Below are 22408 nucleotides of genomic sequence, written 5' to 3' on the forward strand. Positions count from 1 at the left end.
TTAATATTTACTGGTGTATCCTTTTTAAGACCTTTGGAGAATATGAGCCCAAATACACTTTAGATTAAAATCCTACTCCAAGCTACCTGGTCCCTCAGGATAAATGTTTAAACCCACTTACCTCTCCCACTGAAACCTCTGCACATTTTCTAGATCATGATATGCTCAACTGTTCCACCTACCTGAGTTGTGGGCTGAACACTGATGTTATGATGTGTGATAAAGTACTTTAAAAAATTACATAGCAAACATACTGCTATGTTTCTAAAAGTGAAAAAAGTAAAAATCTGTATAATTCTCTGATGATCTCAGAAGTTTCTCCTTTATGTGAACGTTGGAGGATATAAGCTATTATCACAACAAAAAGCAAATTTTTCCAGTTTTCATAGCTTATACAAAGTAGTATTAAAATGCTGAGACACACTTCTGGACAAAAACGGAACAGGCTGGTTTATCAGTGTTTCTTTGAAAACACTTTCACTCCTCTGTGCAAATAAAATCTCTCTCCATGATGCTAGCAGAGATACTCAGTAAAAACTACTGCTGGGTTTTTGTTTAATTTCTTGTGCATTCTGCTGTATACTGACAACTCAATAACCTCCAAATCTAAATTCACATTTAAACCATCAAACTCAGCACATACTTACACTCTATCTAGGATCCATTTGCCAAAAACAAAAACAAGAAACGCTAACAAAACAACAAACAACAATGCTTACGTCTAACTATATCCATACCCTATAAAAAGGGGTGCCTGAAGCAGCTTGTAGCTACCAACATTTAAAGTATCTTTCACCTTGAAGTAACAGAAGCCACCATAAATTTTTTCCTATGTAAGAGACAGTACTTAAGACTATAGAAAAGTAGAAGAGTACTAAAGTATATGGTACTTTCACAAAACAAAATGGTTAATAAATGTTATGTATGATTGAGAATCAAAAGATTAATGTAAGTTTATCACATCTCACTTGGACTTACATTAATCAGGATAATTTTTTTCAAAAATGTGTAACATCAATCATTAGTTAAGCTGGAAACTCTACACTGAAACTATAATCATTCACTCCCATTAAGCAGTTAAAACGGGATACAAATCACTAAAGTCAGGTAAGAACTAGGTAACTGTTCAAATTTTTATTTTGATGCACAGTATGAGAAATGAACTCTTAAATCAACTGAATTTTATGGAAAATGAAATAGCAAATAAATTAGACCCATGTTAAAATAGAAGGTCAGTTAAATGTCCAAATCTTAAGGATATAACAGCCACAGGTAAACTTCAATTCTATAGTCTTCTTTCAGGAGGTCAAGGTCTTTCAAACACAACTTTACTATGAACTGCTCCAGAGCTCAAGAGCATATGGGAATGCTTAACAGGGGAGGTGATCAGGGACACGTTTCCTGCAAGAATCATAAAACGTACAGTTAAGAAAACAAAGGCAACGGTGACAATGAAAAGCATGATTGTAACCAAAGGTCTATATTAAATACAAACACAGCTATAATCCTACTTTTACTAAAACCAATTTTAAATGTATAAACAATGTTTCTACCTCACAATTAACATCCCTTAATTATTATATTAGTAAGAGGACAGGAAAAATCTGTGGAATGTGAAGGCCTGTAGGTATTCAGCAGTTCTCAGCTTCTCATCCAAACAACCTACTTACCAAATATGTATTCTCCAGAAAATGGTTAATTCATGTTTTTAACCAATACTTTAGTGAATTTTACTAAATTAGTCAAAGATGGTTCTCTCAATCAGAAGTTGTAAAATGACAAGGCTTTGGGGTTTCTACATTAAAACCTCTGGATCACTATTCTAAATGAACAAAAACAAATGCCAATAGATAAGCTGGTGATGGGGTTAGGTAATTCACTAAAGTATGCCAACAGTACCTCTCACATCTGTGATGTTAAAACTTTTATTTTCTGGTGACCATACATAGTGAATCAGGAAGGGGGCGTGGTAGGGATACTAGTGAAATTTTTTACTTAACGACTGTGGAAATACTGCTTCTAGAGGCAAGCACAACACTTGAGAGGCAGAAAAGGCATAAAAACAGATCCAGAGAGTACAGCATACTGGGATCATACAGTATAAACCTTCCAACCTCGGTAGCTGATAGGAGTATGACCCAAGGATGTCAATATAGAAAAAGTTATCAAGCAGCTGTCACAAAGCACTGATCTGAAAAATTAATTCCCTGGAGGTTAATAATGAGTTTGAAAAGAAGTGCATAGCCCAGTACATTTGGGAAGGCTGAGTTAAACAAAATTACTCATGTCTCTTTACTGCAAATTACGCAAATTTCTAATATATTTAAAAGAGACACTTAAACTTTGAAAACAAGTGATATCAGATCAAACGAGGTACTATAGTTTATATTTCGAATGTGGTTGAAGGTACTAAGGTATAACAAAGATTTCTGAGGGTGGGTGCAGCTATGCGACCTTGCTCCCAAGTCAGAAAATTTTACTTATAGAACTCAGTTTCCTTTTGCTATCATTCTGCTAGAAGACATCAGACACTGTAACTGTATTTAACCACCTTTGGCGGCACTGCTTCCAGGAAAACTGTGTCAACTTTTCCTTCTCTCACTATTTTTCCATTTCAAAGTATGAGTGCTCCTTATTATCCTATCCTCCCAATACCAGGAGCAGAGAATCTAGATTTTTCAGCCCAGTCCTTTCCACTCACTACAGATTTGAATAGCGTTTCAGCCTTTCTCTCCACATCCAAATCATTATTTTCTACTCTTTCCTTCCTTTAATAGTAAGATAGTTGCCATTCATAGAAGAGAGCCAATGAAAGGAGTGCTGCAGGATTCTGCACAAAGAACTTAGTCCACTTAGGGCATACTTTCCTAATAACATTGCTACTTCCCTCCTGTCCTCCTCTGTTCTCCAGATCCAGCAGCTGCTGGTGGACTGCACCCCTCTTCTGCATCGATCATTCCTCTCTATGAAACTGCTCCCACTTACACACACTGAATTGTCACAGTAATGACCCATACCTCCTCTAGCTACTATCCCACTTCTCGACTCCCATTCACAATACACTCCCCGAAGAAGCAGTCTACGTACATTTCCTCCAACTCCTCTTTTCCCAGCCTCTATCGAATTTACTTCAGACTTCTGCCCCATCTATTCCACTAAAACTCCTCGTTAAGACTACCACCGACCTCTGTTGCTGAATCGAATTTTTAGGATCAATTTTCAGTCCTTATCTTACTCGACCTATTTGCATCATCTTGGCAGTTGACCACTCCTCTTCCCCAAATACTTCCTTAATTTGGCTTCTGGGACACACAGTCCCTTGGTTTTCCTCCTATCTCAGTGGCATCCCGCACCCCCATAACCTTAGCATTTTGTATTATGGGAAATTTCAAAAGTATGTATAAAGTAGAGGTTGTATAATGAATCCTCATGTATCCATCATCCAGTTTAATAATTACCTATACTTCACAATCCTTCTTAGTGACCCTTGATGGTTGCTCTGAATCTTCCCAAACTTATTACTGGAATTCTCAAGCACTCAGTCTTAAAAAAGAACCCTTTCCCTTCTTTAGCTACATTCACTCTCTTGGGGACTCAATCAGTCTCATGGCCTTATATAACACGTACAACTCCTAAATTTATAACTACAGCTCAAACTTCTCCCCTGAACTACAGACTCAACTATCCAACTAACCGCTTTCTCAACAGACATCTCAAATGTCCAAAAACGGAAAACCCCCATCTTCCCTCCCAACGTCTTCCTCCACCTAAGAGAAACTCTTATTTTTCTCAACAAAAACCTTGAATTACGGGCCCCAGTACTCTTTTTTCTTTTTTTTTTGGTTTGTAACTGTTGTTTTGTTTGCTGGGAATTTCCATGTTTTATTCCTGAACTAAAAATGTTTAATACTGTCATGTTAAAACACAATTCAGGGCTTCCCTGGTGGCACAGTGGTTGAGAGTCCACCTGCTGATGCAGGGGACACAGGTTCGTGCCCCGGTCCGGGAAGATCCCACATGCCGTGGAGCGGCTAGGCCCGTAGGCCATGGCTGCTGAGCCTGCGCCTCTGGAGCCTGTGCTCCGCAACGGGAGAGGCCACGACAGTGAGAGGCCCGCGTACCGCAAAAAAAAAAAAAAAACCACAGTTCAGATTTTTCTGATGAAATTTATTTAGAATTGTTCTTTTTTTCTTTCTATCCTTGAAGAAATGGAAGTGTGTTTAACGTATCGGAGAAATGTGGCAATTATTAAGGCACTCTGAATAAAAACCTTATAAGACACTCCCCCCCCCCCAAACACCCTTGAATTATCAAATCCCTTTCATCACAGACCTTATATCCAACCCATCATCAAATTCTGCCGGCTCTACCTTCAAAAATAGATCTATTATCAATCACTTCTCACCACCTTCACCTCTATCTACTGGTCCAAGCCACCATCCCCTTCCCTCTCCCTGAACTTCCACTAACAGGTAAAATAAATGGTTTTTGTAACTACTAATTAGCAATTAGTAGTTAATTTAATTAATTAAAATTATTAACTGAATCTTCAATGTTAAGATTTCTCTTGCCACTTAATCATTTTTGTGTGAATGAGTTTTTAAAAGAATTTTCATCTCAGAAAAGCTGCTGGAGGGACTTCCCTGGCGGTCCAGTGGTTAAGACTCCACGCTTCCACTGCAGGGGGCGAAGCCTCAAGGAACTAAGACCCCGCATGCCACACGGCACGGCCAAAAGAAAAAAGAAAAAACAAATACTGCTGGAATAGGAACATGTAGGGAACTCTGCATATTATGTGCTTAAGAATGTATATATGAAAAAGTGTACCCAGGACAGAAAATGACTGAACCCAACTCATCCTGGTAAACAGACATCAGTTCTTACTACTACATGCCCACCCCCAAGTTCTCTGGTTTCTGACCTTCCCAAGCCTGGCTCTTTATGTGCCCTTTCAATCTTGAGGGCTACCCTGTGTTACCACACCCTTCTCCCCACCTAAGCTTTTCTGGCTTAAATCTAAGAGTTGTGTGATTACATATTTTAAATAACTTGCAAAATACTGTTATCTAAACAAAATGGCTCCACTTCCCATCAACTACAATTATCAAAAATATACCTATTTTTTGTTTCCATGTTAATTTTTCCTAAGAAATGTCCTTTAAAGTGTTATGATACCTTGGTGCTGCCTTGATGATGTTGTCCACACGTAGAATCACCTCTGCTGCTTCAGCTGCACTTAAAAGAACTTGTCGCTTCACTTGGAAACTTTCTGTTATACCCAGCATTGCCATATCTCCAATGGTACCTTCCTTCATATCTGGAAAGTATTTACTGAATAAACAACTAATCTTAACATATCTAATGATGTTACAAAACATATCTAATGTTGTCACAAAATTAATCCTGACTTATAAAAAATAAGATTACAACTAACTACTCAATTTAGTTAGAGCGTTCTCATCAGACTATCACTCAAGGAAAGTCTTTTAGAAAACTGGAAGGTCAACTACTGATCATCTGTATCAATAGAGAGTAACTATGTCAAATAATGAAAAATTTATACACAACACTGTATCACCCATCTTTCTCTATCTACAAATAAAACTGCAGAAAATTTGCTCATCAATGAACACACCATGGATTCTTAAGAACTAGAAGAGAATTTAGAAGTCATCTACTTTTCTTATTAGAATCCCCCTTCATTTTCTGACAGATTATTCCTTAACCTCTCTCTTGTCCAGTGGCAGGACTATCTACCCTCTAAAATTGTTCCTTTTATGTCCTAGACATTTTGCTGGGAAATTTTCCAATCTGAATTAAGTCCTCTTTTTGGCCATTTTTATGTTATGTAACAGAGATCTGAATGTCTCAGAATAGGGCTCCCCTGGTGGCACAGTGCTTGAGAGTCCACCTGCTGATGCCGGGGACACGGGTTCTTGCCCTGGTCCGGGAGGATCCCACATGCCGTGGAGCGGCTGGGCCTGTGAGCCATGGCCGCTCAGCCTGCGCGTCTGGAGCCTGTGCTCCGCAACGGGAGAGACCACAGCAGTGAGAGGCCCGCGTACCGCAATAAAAAAAAAAAGAATGTCTCAGAATAAGTTTACTGTGAGATTAGGAGTTAATACTGATTTTAAGAGATACAGTACAGTTTACACTCACTTGAGAACGTAAGTACTGTTTTTATATACTTAAATCCTATGGTCGTTACATAACAAACAAGTTAAAAATCTTCTAACTAATGTTACACCCCCCCTTAGGGAATAATAAAATTTTGACAGTGTAGAGATTATGAAGTTAAACGTTTTTCTAGAATGTATAACGGCTATAAAGGCAAGGGTCACAGGAATCTTTTATATGGTTATGAGAATTCATCATTTTTAAAAAATAAAAAAAAATAAAAGAACCTGGTCAAGAGTTACTCTGAACAACTACCACAAGAGCTTCCCTGGTGGCGCAGTGGTGAAGAATCCACCTGCCAACGCAGGGGACACGGGTTCGAGCCCTGGTCCGGGAAGATCCCACATGTCACGGAGCAACTAAGCCCATGTGCCGTAACTACTGAGCCCATGTACCTAAGCCTGTGCTCTGCAACAAGAGAAGCCTGTGCACATCAACAAAAGGTAGCCCTCACTTGCTGCAACTAGAGTAAGCCCACGCACAGCAACATAGACCCAACGCAGCCAAAAAAAAAAAAAAAGACCACATGGTCCCAATTAATTTCTTACCCAGTCCAGCAGTTGTATTGCCTTCACTATGGGCTGCTCGAAGCTGTGCCACCAGATCTGCACTGTCATAGCCTGCATTATCAGCTATGATAGTTGGCAACTGTGAAGTGAAGAAGACATGGTAACTATTCTACTAAAAGAAAGTTAATTTACTAACTATAAGAAAAGCTTTCTAAAATTATACATTTAGAGACAACGTAAAACCTGCTTCCTTTTAATTACTGCTCATAAAGAGGATAAACTCCAAAATCAAATTTAAGCAGTGTGAACCAATTCTTAAAGCCAAGAAATTTAAGTATTTTCTGCCCAAGAGAGAAGAATGGATTCATTTAAAAACCATCAATACCTACAAAATTTAAATTCAAGACTCTCTTTTTCATTAACTTACCATTCTCAGTGCTTTAGCATAAGACTCCATTGCAACGGCTTCTTTGCCTGGTGTTCTACTTGCAAGCTGTGTTACAGCATGAGCCATCAGCATCTCAGAACAGCCTACAGATTAAAAATCCAAGAACATATCATTATGCTTAGCTGTCTCCCAGACACTAAATTAGACTTCCCTTAAGATATATTAAGCAATAACTATTAAGTGCGAAAACAATATGAAGTTCCTATAAGAAACATTAAAGCCAAAGCCACTACTACACTTCAAGAAATAAAATATGTTCAATATTTTTCAAATGCTTACCTCCTCCATAAACTGTTCTAGAATCTTTCACAGTTTGGGCAAGAACACAAAGAGCATCATGCAAAGATCTTTCTGCTTCATCTAAAATTTGTTGAGTGGCACCACGCAGAACAATGGTGCAAGCCTCACCTAAAGTTAAAAAAATAATAATATTATGTCACAGTGAACACTTAGTTATAAAACATAAAAGTTTGCCTTCTATTACTTATATAGGTTATACTCGGTTTTGAAAGCTGACATGTCTTCCATTGCTACCTTCTCTTTGCTAGCAATCCACACTCCTAACAGTTCTAAGCTATCTAAAACAACTATATTGAATATGCACTGTTCACAAACACAAAGTTAACATGAGGCTGCCCTCAAGAGATTGAAATTAGAATTTCTCAGGAACTAAGACATACATTCTAGTAACTATAGTAACTAGTAACTGTTTCTTTCACTTCAAAAGAGGCTACTAAAGATTTAGGAACCTAAACCAGGATCTACATAATCCCTCACCAAGGGCTACCCCAGAAAAGTGAATCAGTTTGTCTTCTCCAATCATGACTTCCTCAATAAGTTTGCAACTTCCAAGCTTCACTAGTTCTGGGTGGTCAAAGGTAGATGCAATTTCACCACCTATGAACAAAAATATACATTAATTAAATGCGTAACAGGTCTAAAATTTGTTTTCTAACAAGCAGTAATGAACAGAAAACACAATGTTTAAGTTGACTGCTTACTATACACCAAGCACTCTGAAGCAATTCATACAAACTAATTATTTAATCTACACAACAACCCTAATAAGACAGGCTTCATTTATCACCCCATTTAGAAGTGGTAAACTGAGGCAAAGAAATGTTTAGTTTCTTATCCAAGGTTACATAGTTTGAACAAATATGAAGCTGAAATTCAAATACAAGCAATCTGGCTTCAGACCTATATGGACACACTGTGTAATAATACCACCTCAATTGAGATTCTGACATTTACCTTTAAGCCTGAATTTAAATTCAGATTCTCTTCTGAATTCAATATAGAAGACCAGTACTCTTATGATCCAATATCCCAAAACAAAACGTGAAAATACTTGACTAATCTTATTATATCAACAGATGTACTGACACTAGGAACTGCTTAAAATAGTGAGCACTTGGGCCTAGAAAAAAGGGGAAATGTATACTGAGGATTTCCCAGAGCAAACTTAAGGAGAAGTCAAAAAACTAAATTCAGGCTTCCCTGGTGGCGCAATGGTTGAGAGTCTGCCTGCCGATGCAGGGGACACGGGTTCGTGCCCTGGTCCGGGAAGATCCTACATGCCACGGAGCGGCTAGGCCCGTGAGCCATGGCCGCTGGGCCTGCGCGTCCAGAGCCTGTGCTCTGCAAAGGGAGAGGCCACAAGTGAGAGGCCCGCGTACCACAAAAAAAAAAAAAAAAAAAAAACTTATTTCATTTTATTCCTTAGGTATTATTTTTATTCCTATTTTCCCTCCATCTTCCATGCTATAAACACTTCCTTTCCTGGTTCTTAATTAAGCAAAAGTTAGGTTTCAATTTTAAAATCCTTTTCTCAGACTTCCCTGGCAGTCCAGTGGTTAAGACTCTGCAATTCCACTGCAGGGGGTATGGGTTCAATCCCTGATCGGGTAACTTATGCCACGCGGCTTGGCCAAAAAATATATAAATAAAATTAAATCCTTTTCTCTAGTTCATTACTCTCTCTTTTAATAGATTCCCTCAATCATCAACCAACCCCTTTCCCTACACCTTACTGATAAATCTGCTGAATAACTGATGCTTTATTTCTATTTTACAATTAATTTATAAAAGGGACTCTGGTCTTCCCAACTCCACTAATTTATACTCATATCTGTATAGTTGAAGCTCTTCTTACTTGTGGTTGGCAAATTCCTGAGACTGCATTGTATCTAGATGTGAGACACGATAGGTGTTCGGGACATCATATCCCCCAAATGAGACCAATTTGGCTTATGAGAATTTTCACTTATCCTACACTCATTCATGTGCATCTGCTTACAAAATATTTCTAGACATTTGCAAGAAGCAATTTCACACATCTTGACAACAGATGTTACTAAGGATGGGAGCCACCATGGAGTCTACTTCACAGCCATACAGTTTGGTGTGCTTGGTGCAGTTAATTTTCTCCTGAGTGTATGTGGCAATTTCATGTTATCAAGTCCTTATGATATCAACTTATCCCATGAATGTGCTGTATCATTCACAGTTCTTATGTCATGTCTTTAATTCTGTTGCATTAAGGGAAGAATTAAGTAAACATGAGCATCATAAGTTTTATTACCTTAAGCATCAAGTATGTAATAACTTTTTTTTTTTTTTTTTTTGCGGTACGTGGGCCTCTCACTTTTGTGGCCTCTCCCGTTGCGGAGCACAGGCTCCAGACGCGCAGGCTCAGCGGCCATGGCTCACAGTCCCAGCTGCTCCGCGGCATGTGGGATCTTCCCGGACCGGGGCATGAACCCGTGTCCCCTGCATCGGCAGGCGGACCCTCAACCACTGCGCCACCAGGGAAGCCCCTGTAATAACTTTTAAATCAGGTAAACCCATTTCCAATTAATGAAAGTAAAATGTCTCTTTTTAGGTCAGAACACTATGCTTCTCAAATTATTAAAAATGGCTTAAGAAGTTATTTTGAAATGAGACCAATCCTACCATCTACTTAGTATAATTTAATTTCTTCTAATACACAGAGCAGTTCTGAACTGAATCTGATGTTCCTAGTGGCTTTACATCTAAAACCCCACTCTCCTTAATTCTCACTGCCAGATAGCAAGCCAACTTTCCAGCCTATTCATTCATTTTCAAGCGCCTGAAAGTTAGAGGATAAAGACTGTTATACTTAGTTTTCAAGGGCTGTTTAGAGGTTACTTTAAAAACCATTACTAGAACAAATTTAAGTGAACAACTGCACTCTGTGTCTCTTTGATGTAGACATACCTGTAGACACACTTTCTAGTCTATACTGGGATTATAAAACTCATATACCTCTACTGAAGGATACTGGAGTAAACTACTTTTCATCATACGTTGCTGGAATGTTCCACACTTACTCAACGTTTATTACTTTCATAAATTTAAAAAAATTAACAGAAGTAATGCTTAAGTATTTGACCCACTGTCTGGCATATAGTTAAATGTTCAATAAAGGTTACTATTCCAACTGCACTATCACACAGGGCACAAAGCATTCAACTACTCACTTAGCACTAAAATTAAATGAATAAACTAGGTAAGACTTAAGACTCCTTTTCTTGGGACTTCCCTGGTGGTTCAGTGGTTAAGAATCCGCCTTTCAACACAGGGGACGTGGGCTCGTTCCGTGGTTGGGGAACTAAGATCCCACATGCTGCAGACCAACTAAACTGCACTCCATTAATGAAGAGAAGCCCGCGTGCCACAACAAAGATCCAGCATACTGCAACTAAGACCCGACACAGCCAAAAGAAACAAAAAACAAAAAAAAGACTCCTTTTTTTAAGCTTCAGTTTATTTAGACTACGTTTAGAACAGTGGTCCTGTGGGTTTGTGAGAAAAGACAGTATCTTTAAAACAACACAGGGGCTACCCTGGTGGCACAGTGGTTGAGAGTCCGCCTGCCGATGCAGGGGACACGGGTTCGTGCCCCGGTCCAGGAAGATTCCACATGTCACAGAGTGGCTGGGCCCATGAGCCATGGCCGCTGGGCCTGCGCATCTGGAGACTGTGCTCCGCAAAGGGAGAGGCCACAACAGTGAGAGGCCCGCGGACCGAAAAAAAAAAAAAGGGAAAAATAAACCTACACCTATGGTGAAGCTGGCATTTAACTTGGTATATTAAAAATAATGTAAAGATATCAAAAAGTATGTCAGATTTCAGATTCTAGGATCCTTAAGGGAATCTCTTTGTCCTCTTAGCAATGAGTTAAATACACTAACACTCAGTAAGTCCAAGAGTAATTATTATGTTAGAAATTAATGCCTTTTTCCCATACCTGTGACAAGAGCGAGGCGTTCCACACCTGCAAAATCTGCATGCTCAATAGCCATAACACCAGCAGCACCAAAGAGCTGTTCAGGATAATTATAAATTAATTGCCTATAAATAAAATATAAAAAAATATTGTTCAAAGTGGCTACTTCACAAGATAAAATACATTAGACTAAAAGACATGAAAATATTTTTACCTCACCAGTAATCAAAGAAATGCAAATTAGAACAAGATAACATTTCTTACTTATTATTGTATAATACTTTATAAATTATACTAGTGCATCCATGTTAGTACTGAAAATGGGTATTGTTTTATATATTGCCATTGACAGTATAAAATGAACCAATAATTCTGAAAAGCAATTTAGCAGTAGTGCATCAAAACCTGTATCTATGGGCTCCCCTGGTGGCGCAGTGGTTAAGAATCCGCCTGCCAATGCAGGGGACACGGGTTCAAGCCCTGGTCCAGGACGATCCGACATGCCGCAGAACAACTAAGCCCATGTGCCACAACTGGTGAGCCTGTGCTCTAGAGCCCACAAGCCACAACTACTGAAGCCCGCACACCTAGAGCCTGTGCTCCACAACAAGAGAAGCCACCACAATGAGAAGCCCGCGCGCAGCAACAAGACCCAACGCAGCCAAAAATAAATAAATTAAAAAAATAAATTTAGTAAAAAACCAAGACAAAACTCTTATCTATGTTTATATGCTTTGATTCTACTCCTGAGAATCTACAGCAAGAAAATTCAGGTATTAATTAAATGAAGATATATGTAAGAATTTTTATGTAGAAAACTTTCCAATGCCTGTGAAGAGAGTGTTTGTGTAAATCTCAACTTACCAATTATGAAAAATTTGTAATTTTAAGTAAAATATATATACTGTTAGGTTAAAAAAAGCATGTTATAAAAGTTTATACCATATGATCACAACTAAATGAAGAATTGAAACAACATACACACACACCACGAATCAACTTAATAAAAGAATTTCTGGGAGAATTCTGTTCCTTCTTTATACTTTCAAACCTCCCAAAATGAGCAAGTGTTACTCATACAACAGGAGTAAAAAGGACATCTGTTTAAAAGTTTGTAACTTAAAAAAAGCCGAAGAAAAAAATTTCATAACTAGTATAAAGCACGGCTAAGCAAAATGTGCCTTATCAGAATCATAGATCTCATAGAAGTTTAGAAACTAGCTTTTTTTCTTTAATTTATTTATTTTATTTATTTTTGGCTGTGTTGGGTCTTGTTGCTGCACGCAGGCTTTCTCTAGTTGCGGCGAGCAGCGGCTACTCTTCATTGCGGTGCACAGGCTTCTCATTGTGGTGGCTTCTTTTGTTGCGGAGCACGGGCTCTAGGCGCATGGGCTCAGTAGTTGTGGGTCATGGGCTCTAGAGCACAGGCTCAGTAGTTGTGCCACACGGGCTTAGCTGGTCCGCCGCATGTGGGATCTTCCCAGACCAGGGCTCGAACCCTTGTTCCCTGCATTGGCAGGCGGATTCCCAACCACTGTACCACCAGGGAAGTCCCTAGTAACTAACTTCTAAAAGCCCACATACATTTGGCTTAAAACAATTATTTTCCATCAAATGGTAAATCTCCCTCAAAGTTAACTACTGCCTTTTCACTGAAATGCCCTGTTTCTCTTGGTATTTTTCTCCATTCAAAATAATCCATAAAAACCTTAGATACTGAATATTAAGAATACATGGGGAAGGTTTATACATATTTTCTTCACACAAATTGAAGATAAGCACTAAAACTCTTAATACTTTTTACCTCTTCATCCTTGTTTTATTCCTATGCTACCATTAGCTTTTTCCTACTTCAAACCCCCATCATTTAATGTGGAATTAAATCTCTCTTCCAAATACAGGTATACTACAGCCCAAACTAATAATGTAACTGCCAAACCAGAAAACTGTTATTGTTGACACAAAAAAGTTTAATAAAGTATATTAACATACATTTTCACGAAAATCATTGTAAGGCAAATGCCTTGCTGTACAATTTTATTTACATTTGGAAAAAAACACTTCCTAAATAACTAAATTCAATATAAAAGAATTTTCCTAAATCTTTGCAGAAAACAATCCTTTCTTGGATTATTATAAATACTGTTAGCACAAGCATACACAGACCTGTTAATAAAGCAATTTATCCCATGCTTAAGAATACGTTCAACTTTCTCCTTCATTTTTTCCTTTTCTGCATGTTCAATTTCGGCAACTTTTGCTGTAGAATCAACTCTTACCCGGGAACCAAATATCTAAGACAAAGGAAATCATAAAAAATAGTGTCACCTTCCTTACTCGCAAGTTTCATAGCATATTTAAACTTTTTAATGTAAATACACCAAAAACTATGTGTGCATGTGTGTATGCATGTGTACAATATAAACATATTTATATATATAAAATCAGAAGCTAAGAAACTATATAAGAATAAATGTACATTCAAATGTATATAAACGCTGTAAGGGTTTTCATTAGTGCAACTGATTACCAGCCCAAGTTTACAGCAGCTAGCAATCAGAATTCCAAGAAATGTAGTTTAACGTACCTTAATTTTGTCTGTATCCATACCAGTATTTGCAATAAGAATTTTAGCATTTTCAATTCGCTTTGGTTGATTTACTCCAATTTTTTTATCCAACAGAAAGCCTACAATATAAGGATAGTATTGTATTAAATATTTCAAGGCTGTGTTAATAAATCTTTTAAGGTAATCTGCTGTATCAAACTACTCTTTTAGAAATGCTATACAGCCCTTACATATAAATTCAATCAAGAATATTTTCAGAATTGTTACTCCTGTGAAACAGAGACAAACAACATGCATTTTTGCAGACTCCAAATCACTAACTGGTAGAGCAGAAACTGTAAAGCACAATTTACCCCATTTTTTCCTTCTCTGTAGAATAGAATGCCTACGCTTTCTACCGTTTGTGAATACACTGTGAAGATGCTTTGAAAAATCCACACTCTAAGAACAAAACATACTATTATTAAGGAAATTGCAGCTGCTAACTCATTTATCACTCTTCAAGAACACCAGAAACTATATTCTCAACACCTGCCAACTAATTGGTATGACCTATCCAAACCCTTCCTAGAGAATACATGTAATCCTGGAAAAAGTGCCATTTGACAATAGCTGACTTCTAGTAAAAAAAAAAAACAACTACTCAGAGCTTCCCTAGTGGCGCAGTGGTTGAGAGTCCGCCTGCCGATGCAGGGAACACGGGTTCGTGCCCCGGTCCGAGAAGATCCCACATGCCGTGGAGCAGCTAGGCCCGTGAGCCATGGCCACTGAGCCCGCGCGTCCGGAGCCTATGCTCCGCAACGGGAGAGGCCACAACAGTGAGAGGCCCGTGTACCACAAAAACAAAACAAAACAAAAAACAAAACAAAAAAACAAAGCCAACTACTTCTATTTATTAGAGACTAACTTACTTCATGGTATAAAGTAAAACCTAGAGGTTATCAAAAGAAATGCTGGGATAGTTTGAGAAGATCAAGCACACTGTCAATGTATTAATGAATTAAGATGACAAAAATGGTTGCAATATGATTTGTGTCCTTAAAGACAAGTTTTCTGGCTTTGCAAAGTGTCACTAGTCCTGACTAACTAAAAGTGGATTCACTCAGTACTTAGCTTTCAACAACTGGTCAAGGCTTCCTTTCCCGTATTCAATATGTACATACCTTCATCTAAATAGGAATCTACCATACTTCCTCCTAGCTTCTTGATGACATGAATTGCCTCCAGATTACCAGAGCCTTTCAGTCTGAGAACGGCTTCCACAGCTAACTTAGTAAAGTGGTCTTTGTGATGAGTAAGAAGTTTTGAGGATAATGTTGTTCCTGCAATGTTCATTAAATCTTGACGGAATTTAACTTCGTCAGAACTAAAAAGGCAAAACAAAACAAAAAACGAACAAAAAAACTCAGGCTGGTTCTTAAAATGCTTCTCTGAAGTTATCAACCCTGTTTTACTTTTCAAAATTTATCCAGATACTTTTTTGTCAATAGACTTTCACCTCAACCAGTCAGGGCTCTAAGTCCCATGAAAAAAATTAAACCTTATCAGTAATCAAGAAATACAAATTAAAGGATACTATTTTCCCCACCAAGCTGGCAAACTACCGAAAGAGAAACACAAGCAAACAAAAATTTCAAGAACATGGGAAACGAGGCATTGTTATACAGCTAGTGGGACTGTAAATTAATGAATTTTTTCTAGAGCACTACTTGTAAGGTAAATAAAATTGCCTTTAAATACATAAATATCTTTGGACACAGCAATTATACTTACTTTCTAAAGTAACAAGTCTGTCACAACACTATAAAGCTAAAAACTGTCCAAACACAAATCTCCAATTATAGATAGGTGAATTATAGCAGTCACAAAATCAAATGCATACCTCTACTAAAACTAATATTACAGAGAACACTGACACCTCGAAACTTTTCTAGTTATTCAACTAGGTTAAAGAGGCCAAAAAACCCTCTATACAATGATTATACGTGCAAAAAAAACCCTGGAAACCCAAACTTTAACTTTAGTTACTACCTCTGGGGGGTAAGGTGGGGTTTTTCTGGGTTTTATTGAGGCAGGATGAGCCAATAGAATCATGTTTGTGTATGCTTTTCACTGCTCTCTAGACTTCCTGCATTGACTATTTCAAAAAGAACATTTAAACATTAAATGTTTGAAACAGTAGTGTTTTGGTATACCGACCCATGATCGACTGCGGAATTCAACAGAGCCTGTCTTGCCGCCTTTGTGGCTTCTCTCCAACCCGCAATAATGGTCTGTGGATGAATCTTTTTTGCAATTAAAGATTCTGCTTCCTATTAATAAACAGTGGAAGACAACAAGCATGAATACTAAATCTGTAGTAAGAAGTTGATTACTTCTGATACTCAAAACCACAGTAGCAAAAAAACCCCAATAAGACGAAGTTGAAGTTGCTCAGATATTCTTACCCTTAGTAATTCTGCTGCTAAAACAGTAACAGAGGTAGTGCCATCACCAACTTCATCGTCTTGAACCCTTGACATATCTAGGGGGAAAAAAAAGCTAGTTATTAACTCACTTACATTTGATTCTGCTTTATAAATTACTTCTTGGTAGCTTACCTAATTCTCCAAATATATCCACTACCAATCTAAACTTCACTTATCTAGGTTTCCTCACCTGACAAATTCTTTGAACTTTTCAGCCCGAAATACAGTAGTTTTACCATCAGTAAGTACATGGCACTCCAGAAGACTGTATTTTAAAAAAAATTTTACTGAAGTATAGCTGACTTACAATGCTGTGCTAATTTCTGCTGTACGGCAAAGTGGTTCAGTTGTACACATATATATATTCTTTTTCATATTCTTTTCCATTATGGTTTAACACAGAATACTGAATATAATTCTCTATGCTACACAGTAGGACCTTGTTGTTTATCCATTCTATATATAATAGTTTGCATCTGCTAATCCCAAACTCCCAATCCATCCCTCCCCCTCCACCCTTGGCAACCACAAGTCTGTTCTGTATGTGAGTCTGTTCCTGTTTCATTGATAGGTTCATTTGTGTCATATTTGATTCCACATATAAGTGATAGTATGTGGTATTTGTCTTTCTCTGACTTACTTCACTTTGTACAATAATCTCTAGGTCCATCCATGTTGCTGAAAATGGCCTTATTTCATTCTTTTTTAGGGCTGAGAAATATTCCATTGTGTATATATACCACATCGAGAAGCTTGCATTTTAATAACGATAATAATCAATTAAAAAGTAAATAATCAATGAATCGAAAGGACAATCAACACGGCCTATTTAAAATTGTTTGCAAATGTTAACAAAATGTCATCCTCAGACTCACCAACTAAAACTTTAGCAGCTGGATTGTCCACACCAATGTTTTTTAAAATAGTTGCACCATCATTGGTTACCATAAGAGAAGCATCTCGTCCACTGCTTAACAGAATTTTGTCCTAAAAGGAACATATTTGGTTCAAGTTAAGATATAAGTACATCTGGAAGAACGCACAGATTCATCAGTACTCTCATATATTGCTAATGTGTAAATACTCTGGATGGTTATTTGGCAGAATACATTTAAATTTTTTCATTGCATACACTCCCCCCAAAAGCAAACCTTGGTGTCCTAACCTTTGTCTACCCCTAAAGACAGCAGAAGAACAGAGAGAAATGAACAAGGCTGTTCCGATACTGTAATAGCAAAAGCAATGAACGCAAACTAACGGTCCCTCACAATACAGTAATAAATACCAACTATAAAAGAAGCAAGATACAGAATACTATTTGACAGTGAGAGGAGGCAGTATATCTATTTATACTGAAAGGAATTAAAAAAGCCAAGCTACAGAAAAAGTACATACAAATAATATCTATCACATAACAAAACAATGTTATCTATTACAGGGAGAATATATAAAATAATATCTTATAATACATAAAATACCTGTACATCTACATAAAAATAAAGACATTGGTTAGATTTATATCCAAATGGTAACAGTGTTTGCCACTGGGGAGGTGAGTGGCACTGGGGATAGTGATCGAAGGGGACTTTAGCCATATGGGTTCTGTTTTGATTTTCAGTAAGGAGTATATATCCATATCTTAACTTTTACAATTAACAGTTAAGTTTTAAAGACAACAAAGCATCCAAAAGAAGTTTTTATATCTCTAATGGCTCTAAAACAACATTAAAAAATTTAAATTGCCTGTTTTTCTTACCATGCCCTTGGGTCCCAACGTGCTCTTTACCAAGTCTCCAATAGCAATGGCACCAACAAAAGAAGACTGGAATAAAAATCAGAGATGGTCAAAATCAACTTCACAGTCTTAAAATTTTTTAAAAACCAAAAAAACGACTGTATCTTTATAAGAATGAGATAAAATCTTACCAGACGAGCTGTCTCTGCTCTCTCTTCATCAGCTCCAGCCTTGAAGATATTAACAGGTGCAAGGGAAAGGGACGCCTAAAAAAGAAAACCAAGACTCAGTTTGAATACCAGTATTCTTTAACACATATACTTTGATGCCTTCCACTAGACTTACAAGTAGATACCTAAGAGAAAATTAATTTACAGCACAGGGTACTTTTTTAAACAAATGAAGCTCTCTATCATCGGAGCATTTATTTAAAGCGGAAGGAGGGACTTAGGTGACATTGCATTTTGGATCTCTAAGCGTTTCAGGAATAAAAATTCTACCCCAAAGAGATCGACTGTAAGTATGGCCAGACCAAAGATGGCAAAGATGATTTTAAACTAAGGATAAGGCAGGCAGGGGTGGTAGGCCACACGCGCGACAACGACCGCCAGGAGGACGAGGGGACGCTGCGGCCTCGCTGCCATCTTCGCCCTCTGGCCGCTCCAGGCCCCGCCCCGAGAGGGAGGGGGAAGCCCGTCTCGCCGACCCGCCCGGTGCACTAGAAATTTCTTCGCTTGGGGTGAGCTCCGAGCCTCGAGGTTCTGGGGCTGTGGAGAGGGCGAGTCACAACAAGGTGCTGGCCTTCAGGCCCATGCCTCCCCTGTGGGCCCGGCGCAGGCCACACGCCGCGGCCTGCGCCACGTGCGGCGGGCACGGGGACAGACACAGGGAGCCCGCGGCGCTGGGATACAGATGAGGCAGCAGACGGCGGAGGACGGCCGAGTACGGCCGAGGACGGCGGGCCCTGGGCAAGGGCCTACAGGGCCAGACTCACCATGGTTCCGAGGAGTTCAGCACACACGACACCTCCTCACCACCTCGCGCCCCAGGCCTGAGGAAAGAGAGGCCGGAAGTAAGAGAGACCGGAAGTGACGCCACACGCTCTGCCGCAGGGGGCGGAGCCCCGGCCGGCGCGCCGCTCGCCCTGGCACCGCCCTTGGGGGAAGGGAGGGCACAGCGTTTGAGGGGAGCCCCGCGGTTCGGAAAAGCTGCCCGTCCCGCTGGAGGGGCGGGGCCTCGGCTGGCGCTCCGCTCCCGTTGGAGGCACCCGCTGGGGACCAGGAAGGGGAGGGTTGGAGATTTTGCGTGAGGCCCGGAGGTTTGGAGTAGAGCTCACCAAGGTGGGAGGAACGCTGCGATGTGGGTGTTGCCATAGCAACGGAGTTCTTTCTCGCACGTTTAATTTTTTTCTTATATTTAACCTTTAAAAAAGGTTGCTTTAAAGTACTACATGTACAGAATTTAAAGTGTTGTATACTAATGTAATAGAGGTGGGGCAGGCACGTGGCTGTTAGAGAGCCACTGGTAGCAGTCCCGCTCAGCCATTGGTTGACCTCGCAGGGGACCCCACCCCCACCCCTTTCAAGGTCCGCTAGCTTTGCGATTAAAGTCATTATTTCCTGCCCCAACAACTTGCCTCCAGATTTATTGGCCTGTTGTGCAGCAAGCAGCGCGAGCTTGGGCTCAATAACACTAATAATGGAAAACATAATTCACCAACCACATTAATTCCTCTCCTCAGAAGCAACCACTCTCAACTTTTTGAGCTTTTTTTTTTTTTTGCGGTATGTGGGCCTCTCACTGTTGTGGCCTCTCCCATTGCAGAGCACAGGCTCCGGATGCACAGGCTCAGCGGCCATGGCTCACGGGCCCAGCCGCTCCGCGGCATGTGGGATCTTCCCAGACCGGGGCATGAACCCGTGTCCCCTGCATCGGCAGGCGGACTCTCAACCACTGCACCACCAGGGAAGCCCTTTTAGAGCTTTTTAAAACATTTACCATTATATTCCTAAATAATATTTTATTGCTATTTTAATTTTAAACATTATTTATTAAGATGGAGGAAGACATATTTCCTTTACTGGATTGTAAAACGCTGTTCTCAATTGGGCTGTCCAGGACAAGGTCTTGTGAGCTCTGATGGAGACTTTTACTTTGTCCGGCTTGCTCACTTTCAGGAGGTTTTTTATTTCACTCATTCTCCCCTCCCCCCAACACACAGTTGTAGAGATGACTAATATCCTCTTACATAATGTCTTTGTAAAGAACAAAATCAATCCCAAATATTTCCGTTTGTTAAGAACAGTTTCTACTTTCTCTAAGTTGACCCCTAGGACATTTAAAGCAAAATTTTTGTACTTAAAAAAAATGTTTAGTTTTGCATCTGATACCTTTTTCTTCCTTTGACTAACTGATCTTTTAGCAAGCTCTTGGATTGTGGCAATTGTTAACATTGGTGGGTGTTTTCAATTTTTAAAAAAAATATTTGGCTGCGCCTGGTCTTAGTTGCAGCATGCGGGATCTTCGTTGCCACATGTGGGATCTTTAGTTGGAGCATGCGAACTCTTAGTTGCAGCATGTGGGATCTAGTTCCCTGACCAGGGATCAAACCTGGGCCCCCTGCATTGGGAGGGCAGAGTCCTAGCCACTGGACCACCAGGGAAGTCCTGATATTTTTAATTTTTAATTGTTCTACCCTTCAGATATATGCTAAGAGGGTTAGTTTACACCAGGGATTGACAAACCATGAGGCGCCAAATCCAACCTGCCACCTGATTTTGTATGGCCAGAGAGTTAAGAATGATTTTTATATTTTTAAGTGATTGAAAACATAAAAACTTTTGTGATACATTAAAATTATATGAAATTTATATTTTGACATCCATGAAGCTTGGTTGTAACACAAGCAAACTCATTTTTATACTGGGCAATACAATACAGAGTTATACAATGGAAGAGTTGAGTAGTTGTGACAGACTCTATAGCCCATAAAGCCTAAAATATTTACTATCTGATCCTTTACGGACAAAGTTTGCTGACCCCAGTTTACACTATTTGCATGAAAAGGGGTGTTCAGATTGGACAAATTATTATAAATTTACCAAGAGTTTTGTGTTCTTTGTGGGAAAACTTGCTCTTTTTTCAGGAAAGGTACCTCAACCGGCAGATCTCAAATCGCACAGTGTAATGAGAAGTCACAATAACAAGGCGCTAAGATACCTGCACAATATTGAAAACAGCTGTTTTTATTGTGGGCAAAACCACATGTGGAAATATGTCCTCTGGCAGGCAAGTCTGAGACTATGGGTGATGGAGAAGCCAGCGCCCCCTCCCTGCTGGTCTTTGGAGTGGCGGTGGGGAGAAGCATAGCCAGGGGCTCTTGGATGGGAACTGGGAGGCAGGCTCTGCCACTTGTGGAGCAGAGGCCAGAGACAGCCAGGAGGAGCCCCCTATGAGGGAACTCCCAGCAATCTGTCCTTTCTCTATTGCGTGTGTTTTTGACTTTTCCTCCTTTCCTGTGTCATTTGGTGTCACCCTTGTATGCCAGAGGCTAAACAGCTTCAGGAACCAGACTGCGTGGGCTTGGATTTCAACTCTTCCATATATTAGTTTTGTAATTTGGGGTGGGTTCCATAAGCCTGCCTACTGTGATCTATAGCAATGTGAGAAATAACAAAATGATTTGTTTTAAGCCACCAAGTTTTTAGGTGGCTTGTTGCACAGCAACAGATAACCTAAACACTCCTTTAACAATGCCTTTGAAAAAGCATTTATCCAGTTTTGCTTCCATTTTAGTCTCCCTGCCTTATTAAAATGCCATGTCCTCTATTTTATCCTCCATATTGATTTCAGTCATCTTTATAAAATGTTATTTCTCCAATGTTTAAACCCTTCAAATTGTCTCACCTCATTTTGAGTAAAACAAAAACTCCTTCCCATTCTATACCTATGTGATGTCTCTCTTATCTCCCTTCTCTATCCCCCCAGACTGCCTTTGCATCCTATGCTCCAGGCATATGGAACCTTTGCCACCACTGAACATTGTGATCTTTCTACACCTCTGTGCCTTTGCACATGGTATTTCTTCTCCCTAAGATATCCTCTCCCCTCCTGCCCTCATCAAACACCTCAGAGATTACCTCCTGTAAGCCCTTCTCGAAAATCTCCATTCTCAGGCTGAGTTAGATGCCCTTCCTTTGTATATGCCTTTATCACATCACATATTCAGCATTGGAATCATTTTTTTCAAT

The 22408-nt window shown here is 39.4% G+C and overlaps 1 protein-coding gene across 4 annotated transcripts; it reads right to left on the minus strand.

Moving 5' to 3' along the window:
- Positions 1-1108: 1108 nt before the first annotated feature.
- CCT2 (chaperonin containing TCP1 subunit 2) lies at positions 1109-19274 on the minus strand. Of its 4 annotated transcripts, none has more exons than XM_032645055.1 (16): positions 19153-19274; positions 18350-18424; positions 18180-18245; positions 17299-17410; positions 16403-16479; positions 16155-16267; positions 15119-15321; positions 13974-14074; positions 13553-13680; positions 11408-11511; positions 7912-8031; positions 7414-7542; positions 7114-7217; positions 6726-6825; positions 5176-5317; positions 1109-1401 (listed from the first exon to the last, which is right to left on the minus strand). In XM_032645055.1, the coding sequence occupies exons 1-16, from the start codon at positions 19153-19155 to the stop codon at positions 1371-1373; spliced, it is 1608 nt and encodes a 535-aa protein (XP_032500946.1). In that variant the 5' UTR covers positions 19156-19274; the 3' UTR covers positions 1109-1370. The 4 variants fall into 4 exon arrangements, with proteins under 4 accessions (XP_032500946.1, XP_032500948.1, XP_032500949.1 ...); XM_032645057.1 differs by lacking the exon at positions 19153-19274 and adding an exon at positions 18659-18823 and having other exon boundaries at positions 1113-1401; XM_032645058.1 differs by lacking the exon at positions 19153-19274 and adding an exon at positions 18691-18817 and having other exon boundaries at positions 1113-1401.
- Between the last annotated feature and the right edge of the window lie 3134 nt (positions 19275-22408).

Source organism: Phocoena sinus, chromosome 10, assembly GCF_008692025.1.
Source record: "Phocoena sinus isolate mPhoSin1 chromosome 10, mPhoSin1.pri, whole genome shotgun sequence".
Taxonomy (NCBI): domain Eukaryota; kingdom Metazoa; phylum Chordata; class Mammalia; order Artiodactyla; family Phocoenidae; genus Phocoena; species Phocoena sinus.

What these genes read in the sequence shown, in the direction of transcription:
- CCT2 (XM_032645055.1), bottom strand. An exon ending in ATAAATTGCTTTATTAACAG is followed by an intron (nt 11,512 to 13,552) that starts GTCTGTGTATGC and finishes TTTTATTTATAG; the next exon opens with GCAATTAATTTATAATTATC. An exon ending in ATCATCAAGGCAGCACCAAG is followed by an intron (nt 1,402 to 5,175) that starts GTATCATAACAC and finishes TGATTCTTGCAG; the next exon opens with GAAACGTGTCCCTGATCACC.